This window comes from Ziziphus jujuba, chromosome 7 (assembly GCF_031755915.1).
Source record: "Ziziphus jujuba cultivar Dongzao chromosome 7, ASM3175591v1".
Lineage (NCBI taxonomy): Eukaryota > Viridiplantae > Streptophyta > Magnoliopsida > Rosales > Rhamnaceae > Ziziphus > Ziziphus jujuba.
The window spans coordinates 15,630,150-15,638,068 of record NC_083385.1 but is presented as its reverse complement, the minus strand read 5'-3'; the positions used below and the strand labels follow the sequence as shown (position 1 = coordinate 15,638,068).

Sequence of the window (7,919 nt, the reverse complement as noted above, 5' to 3'; positions counted from 1 at the left end):
CTGAGATCCTATCACGAGCCCTTAAAAGCTGGGGGTGGGTTTAGGGGATTTCAAAAAGCAAAGCCTGATGATCTATCGGCGCTGAGTGGTCTCCGGTATTCTCGGTCTCTGGTCTCGCACTTGGGTTTGAATGTAGGGGATTAGAGCCCCCTTTTTACATAAATTTGTGTGGCATTTTTTTTTCTTTTTTTCACAAACCCGAAAGGACTACTTTTACCTCCCAATATTCGTTGGATTCTTCTTTGTTCCTTTGACTTGGACGAATTACCACGAACCAACTTTCTTCTTCTTCCATTACTTTTCTTTTTCTTTCTTTCTTTTATTTTTTTTTATTTTTATTTTTTCTTTTCTTTTTCACTTTGCAGTTTAACTTCAAAAAGCATCTCGGAGGCATGTATTAAAGCGAAAAAAATAAAGGGAAAAAAAAAAAAAGCAAATATAGAAAGCATACAAAACGTTAATTAAAGATATACAGCAGCTAGGCAGATGCGATGCAAGTTCATGGCGTGACGGGCCAAAAAGACCACGACATTTGACAAATTCCCCTATTTACGCAGAAATTAAGCCTTCGGAATAATCTTTTAACAATAAGTGAATTTAGCATGAAAATTGAGATTAATTATATATATACACCTATAGCTTCAATAGAGCTCTAATAAAGTTCATTCTAGCTTATTAAATCAAAGTCTTGTTGATAATTATTAGACTCTGATTTAAAAGATAAGATTCAATTTAATCATAAAATTCGATGGTTATAAATGTGAATTTTAATTTAATACAACAAAATAAATCTTATTTAAAGATTATATATATGGTTTTATTAAGGTTCAAATAAAATTCACTTTATTAAATTAAGATCCCTTTTATAATCATTAAATTCTTAGATCAAATTTAAATCATTGATAAAATTCAATTTTTATAAAGATGAACTTTAATTTAAGTTTAATTGGTCATTCTGTTAAGTTCTATGTGAAATAGATTATACGGCACATACAAGTAGCTAACCACAATAAACCATACTATTACTTATTTTTTTCTGATAAAAAAACTAAAACTTACTTTCTTTAAAGGTTAATTATTTTGAAAATGAATAAAAGTAAGTAAATTATTCATTGTACATGTATTTTTTTATACTTTTTTTATTTTCAAAATGTCATATACTTAATTCAAATATAGAAGGGATTCTATGTAAACCAGGTTAATTCAAATGTGATCTTGTTTGGGAAAAAAAGCTAATAAACCACATTGAGACAGAACGAGCACAACCTAAAGTGTAAGAATCTATATTTTTCTAGTTATCCCTAATAATAGCGCATAGAATGGCGATTAGTTATTTTTTTATTTGCTTATATTGTGTATATAAACATGAAAATACTAGGTTATGAGTTCAAATTAGGCTTATATTACCCAATAATTGTTTGGCCAAACAATAATTCGAATTTCAGATTGATGTTGACCCCTAAATGAGAAATTTCATTCATCAAAATTTGGTTAATCAATTCTGTGAAAATAAAATAAACTCTTTTATTTCTGTTACATATTAAAATTCAACATAGCTGACTATCCATTACTACTTTTTATGTTTTTACATTTAAGAGGACACAATTTCTGAAAAATATAGAAAATGTATATTATTATCGAAATATCAATAAAACCACCCACGTAAGGAAATTTGAAAAAGGGCTTAAAAATAAATAAATAAATAAAAAAGGCAGAATGGAGGAGATTGTAAAGTAGTTGTGGTAATGTAATGGGAAAACATAAAATAATATTAAAAAAATTGGAATTATTCGAAAGAAAAAACCAGATAGTTACTAGAGCCACGTCAGACTCGACCCAGAAAGAGCCAACCCAGCGAGTAAAGCTGCATGTAAGACAAGTGTGTATGCAAACTGAAAGAGATAGGTATTGTCAAAAAAACAAGAAAAAAAGGGTATTTGCGTAATTAAACAAACCCCGAAACAGACCCTAACAAATTCTTCAATTTTCGCCAGCCCGGATCTTTCGCGACCCTGTTTCAGACAAATTTTCTTCCGCGCTCAGCCAAAAAGTCACTTCGCTTCCCCCCACCCTCTTAATTTAATTTTAATTTTAAATTTTAATATTATTTTTAAAAAATTAAAAAAATATTATTACTCTCTCTCTCTCTCTCTCTCTCTCTCTCTAAAAACTATTTCAGCCTCGTTTTAAGCCTGTTGGCAGCTGAAACCTCTCTCTATTCCTATAATGATCCAACACCTGCTTCTTCATCACGTTCTCTCTCTCTAAAAGTTTCTCAGACTTATTCGATAGCTGGAGCTGATTTATTCCAGTTGTTGAAGTGTACTTCAAATTGCTTCTTCAATCCCAACTTTTTTTTTTTTTTTTTGGTTGCATGCACTTCGTCACTACTATCATTACATATATATATATAGATTCGGAGCTGAAAGTATATACTAGTTTTTGGAGTTCTAAAATGGGTCCGGAGCGATTTGCTTAATCTTTATGATTAACGTTGTTTTAGTTTTTGTTTAGTGAAAGAGTTGGGTTGTTGATCCCCGTATGAAGGAATTTCAGTAACGGTTGTTTTGGAAGTGAAATTTTCGGTTTCGAGTTCTCATTTCACCACTGGGTAAAGTTTGTTTTGGGTTTTCTGAAAGTTTGTTTGTTTCTGGATAAAATTTTGTTTTTATATTTAATGATCCCTCTGTTTGTTTCTTCGGATTTAGTGGGAGGAAAAAAAAGAAAAAGAAAGATTGGTGACGGAAACAAGAAGAAAAAGTTGAGGAGGTGAACCGTGCAGGATTTATATATTTAATGGCTCCAGCGACTAACTGGTTATCTTTCTCTCTCTCACCCATGGAAATGCTGAGGTCCTCCGAGTCTACTCAGTTCATGGCGTATGATAACTCCAACACCGTTTCCCCTCAGTATCTGATCGATAATTTCTATGCAAATGGTAATGCATTTGGTCGTTGTCTTTCTAATTTCTGTTTGGCTGTTCAGAAATTTCGTGGAAAGTGCTGATTTTTCAGTTGGATTTTCCATTTGCAAATTTTATCATTCTTCTGTGCCAAGCTGTGAGACCAGTCTGAGCCAAATATATATTCTTTTTTCTTATGATTTATTTAAATCTCACTTCTTCCAATGAATATCAAGGAAGCTTAATCATTCAGCTTCCTGTTTGGTTGCTGAGAAAATCGGAGGAAAATCAGAGATTTTTGTTTTTAAATCTTCCAACAAATTTTATTTGCTTCGGTTCTTTACGGAAATTAAACCTGCACTTCAACTGCATGTGCGTTTTCCTAACTGAAGCATATCGTTTTCCTGGGTCCCTCAATTTGTTAGAACTATTTGAATATACTCTTTTTGTTTTTTTTTATTTTGGTTTTTACTGTATTTTCTGAGTTGTTCACTGAGCTCGCTTCGCTTCGGTTACAAAACTGAGCATTTTTTTTTTTTTTCTCTTTCAGGCTGGACGAACCCAAAGTCCCAAATGTACTTCCCAGAAGAAGATAATAATCAAGGCAAAGAATGCCAAGGACCAAGCAATATTGCTGCTGATTCGCCTATTATAACCAGCTTCATTGACCCACAGACCCATAACCAAGCTATTCCCAAACTGGAAGACTTTCTTGGCGATTCTTCGTCAATGGTCCGTTACTCCGATAGCCAAACAGAGACCCAAGACTCGTCCCTAACCCAAATCTACGATCAGGGTTCTGCTTATTTCAACGACCAACAGCAAGATCTGAAAGCAATTGCTGCGTTCCAAACTTTCTCTGCGAACTCGGGCTCGGAAGTAGATGACTCGGTGTCAATCGCAAGAACTCAGCAGCTTACTGGCGGTGAGTTTACCACTGGTCATTCGATTGATTCGTCTGGGACTGGGAACGAGTTGGGTTTCTCTAGCTGTCCCACAGGTTCTTTGTCTCTTGCGGTCACTCAGAGCTCTGAGAAAGCCATTGTTTCCGCTGATTCCGATTGCACCAAGAAGATTGCTGATACATTTGGGCAGCGAACTTCAATTTACAGAGGGGTGACTAGGTACTAATCATCGATTATTATTCTCTTGGCCATTTACTTGTTACTCCATATTTCATGATTTTGATTTTTATCTCTCTTGGCCATTACTAAAAAGTATCGTTAGCGTCTTCCCCCCCCCCCCCCCCCAAACATTTTCTTTTTGTTTTTTGCCAGGCAAATTTATGTTTTTTTTTTTTTTTTTTTGGTTCCTTAGTGGAGCATGAAAGCTTTAGTTATGTGTAATAATTTTTTAATTATAAGTGGTGGGGATAATTAATTTTCTGGAGAATGCATGCATCTGGCCCTGGGTATGATAATGATGTTATTTGGTATTGGTAGTGTGTGTGATATGAAAATTTTGGTTTTTTTAACAAAAAATAAAATAAAATTTGGTTTTTATTTTAAAAAAATAAATGAATGAGAAAATATCCATTGTTCATCCGGTTTGAAGAACATTATCCACAGTACTTATCAATTGCCTTATGAGCAAGTTTCTGACTTTTCTGATAAATTGCCTGCAGGCACAGGTGGACGGGTAGATATGAAGCGCATCTATGGGATAACAGCTGTAGAAGGGAGGGTCAGGCCAGAAAAGGGCGTCAAGGTCCTCTCTCTCTCTCTCTCTCTCTCTTCCTCTTTCTCTAAAATTCTTTATACGTATGTATATACATATATACACCCACGTATATATACATATACATGATTATTAAGACACAGTGTAGAACTGATACGAAGCTTGCATGCAAATTCAAATGCATTTAATGGGAGCTGGGACACTTGCATAATAGTACCCTTTTTCATTAGTCTTACATGATTGATTGATGGTATATATAATGTACAATTGGTACTTTTTAATTTCAGCTCAGTTTTTTTTTTTTTTTTTTTTCTTTCTATCAATCAATTGATTTGATCAGATGTGCCGCCGTTTTGTTCTTGTGGTTTTTATTACTTTGTTGTCTTTGGTTAGGTGTCTATCCCTTTCTCTCTCTTGTCTCTATCTTTCTCTCTCTCTTTTTTATTTTTTTTTTCCTCTCTCTTGCTAGCTCGCACACACTGCTAAGACCTGAGTATTTCCGTACCCAAATTGGGAGGTTTTTGACACGACCCGCACCAAAAATCCCAGTAGATACAAGACATCAATGAGAGTCTGAACATTAGTCTGATATCTTCTGGCGCTAGCTTTAACTTTTGCTTTTGCTTTCATCCGCCAGAGAAGTTTGGGTTTTTTGACCAAAGCGCCCATTTGAAAATTGGTATTAAAATAAGGCAGTGCGTACAACCATATTTTCGCCGAAACTTGTTGAGCGGCCCTGGTAAAAGTGGGCTAGGTTCATTCCCATAGGGACTATGTACCATTGATTTGGGAAAGATTTTATTTATTTATTTTTTTTAGCTAAATTGCTAGCTTTTGGAAATTTGTACATTTTGATATATCTTTCTGATTTATTTATTTATTATTATTATTTTTTGTAAAATTTACTTTTTAGATTACGGTTAGAGCCGAGTAAAAGGGATTCCACAACTGGGTCTTTGTTGGAGCGTGAAAGACTCTTGGTGACTTTCAAGCAAAAAAAAAAGGAAAAAAAAGAAAGACTCTTGGTGTCTTCTTTTTTTGTTTTTTTTGTTTTTTAGTGATGAGTTTGGGGATTGACTTAGAAAATAGTTATAACTCATTTCACTTTCTCAGCTAAAGAGACTGGAAATATCAAATGCAATATAATTCTCTGCCATATTTGCACTTACTAGCTCACATTGTTTTGAATAGTTAATTGTTTTATGGTGCGTGGCTTTCTTTGATTTGGAGTAGCTCTACTTTGCAGAAAATTTTGACTATTCCATATACTGATGTTGAAATTTTTGATTTTTCTTTTTCATGAAATGGGATTTGGATATCTGGCTGTCTGTCAACATGTGGTCATGCTACAGTTTACTTGGGTAAGAAGTTTTCTTGGTTTCTCATTACTAAAACATGATATATATTATATATATATATATATTCTGAAAATTATTCTCAACTGATGCTGGATTAAAGAATTCCTTAGCAACTTATAATATTTTAAAATATTCAGGTGGATATGACAAGGAAGAAAAAGCAGCCCGGGCATATGATTTGGCCGCTCTGAAATACTGGGGACCCACTGCAACCACCAACTTTCCAGTAATTTACAAACTTAAATATCCTAGACATAAGAGTGTTTTTGTTTGTTTTTTTCTTTGGGCCTAGAGCGGTAGTATATGTTGATCTCCTTATTTTTTTGTGATATGATCTCTCTAATATTAAATGTATACTTTAAATTGCTTTATCAGGTTACAAACTATACCAAGGAGCTGGAAGAGATGAAACATGTAACCAAGCAAGAATTCATTGCATCCCTCAGAAGGTTTGAACCACCATGTTTGTTATGTTATATCTTGTCTGAGTTTCTGTAATCAAAGTGGTTGTAATTTACACCAACTTTTCTTTATTTGCAGGAAAAGTAGTGGATTTTCTAGGGGGGCTTCAATATATAGGGGTGTGACAAGGTTCGTGTATTCATATGCACTTATTTACTATCTTTCACTAGAAAAAGCTGACGTATGTGATGCATTTATGCATTTATTCATGCAGGCATCACCAACAAGGTAGATGGCAAGCGAGAATAGGCCGTGTTGCTGGGAACAAAGATCTATATCTCGGGACATTTGGTAAATTCAGACTACTAAGTTACATGTTTGCGGCAATAATATTTTGGTTGAAAGGCCATTACAAACATCACTTGGTTTGGGAACAATCAAGTCATTGAATTGCTACCAACAAACTTTGAGATCATCAGATCTTTTGTTATGACTAATGGGAGCAATAGTTACATTAAGAACCATTGACAGGTATAGTGGATATTTAAATAACAGTGTTCTCCTTGTCATATGTTAACAGCAACTGAGGAGGAAGCAGCAGAGGCCTATGACATTGCAGCAATAAAATTCAGGGGTATAAATGCTGTTACCAACTTTGAGATGAATCGATATGATGTTGAAGCAATTGCCAAAAGCGCTCTTCCTGTTGGAGGTGCCGCTAAGCGCTTGAAGCTGTCTCTGGATTCAGAAGAGAAGCCATCTCTAAACCGCGATCAGCAAGCACAGTGCAGCAGTGGCAGCAACAACATCAACTTCGCTGCAATTCAACCGGTATCAACCATTCCATGTGGAATTCCTTTCGACGCCTCAGCAGCGGCTTATCATCACAATTTCTACCAACACCTTCAACCTAATATTGCCTGTTCGGATCCTGCTGGTATGACCCCTTCCGTGGTGGCGCCGGTGACCATGATACCACAGCCGGCTGAGTTCTTTATATGGCCTCACCAATCTTATTGACATGGCTCAATAGTAGTATTAGTTCCGCTCCCTTTTATGTTAGCAGCTAACGTTACCAAGAAAAGCTCCAGTTTGTTTGAATTGAACCTCTACTAGCTGACCAACATCTGACCCCTTCTACTCTAATCCACCTCTCAACCTTGTGTACTTTGACTAGGTAAAGGCAGGAGGTTTTTTTGTATGTTTGGAGACTAAAATTACTGGCCCAAAAAAAAAAAAAAAAAAAAGAAAGAAAAAGAAAAAAGACGCTAGTAAGAAGCTGGTTTTTGTAGTTAACTTCCTTTAGATGGGACATGTTGAAAAGGTTATCCTTTTAGTTTCCAAAGAAATTTAAAGTATTTTCCTTTCATTCCTTCTTTGACTTCAATTATTCCTTATCAATTTTCTTGCCAGATGTTAACTAAATGATCCCCTTGAGGATCAAGTAGCCTCTCCACGTCAGAGGGGGTTTGCTGCTATGCAGATCACATCCATCATATTACAAATTACAATTCTTCTTATTATATAGTTCTAAATTGCCTTTTTCTAGTTTGAATCTCTGCTTTAATAGTAAATTTCTA

At 34.9% G+C, this 7,919-nt stretch overlaps 1 protein-coding gene across 1 annotated transcript; it reads left to right on the top strand.

The window, feature by feature from the left end:
• Nucleotides 1–2,022: 2,022 nt before the first annotated feature.
• On the top strand, nt 2,023–7,708 carry LOC107425151 (AP2-like ethylene-responsive transcription factor AIL6). The gene is made up of 10 exons (XM_048479248.2): nt 2,023–2,611; nt 2,709–2,938; nt 3,453–4,026; nt 4,527–4,609; nt 5,932–5,940; nt 6,075–6,163; nt 6,313–6,386; nt 6,478–6,528; nt 6,614–6,690; nt 6,920–7,708. Exons 2-10 carry the CDS (start codon nt 2,797–2,799, stop codon nt 7,357–7,359), a joined length of 1,539 nt encoding a protein of 512 aa, XP_048335205.1. The 5' UTR covers nt 2,023–2,611; nt 2,709–2,796; the 3' UTR covers nt 7,360–7,708.
• The last annotated feature ends 211 nt before the right edge of the window (nt 7,709–7,919 follow it).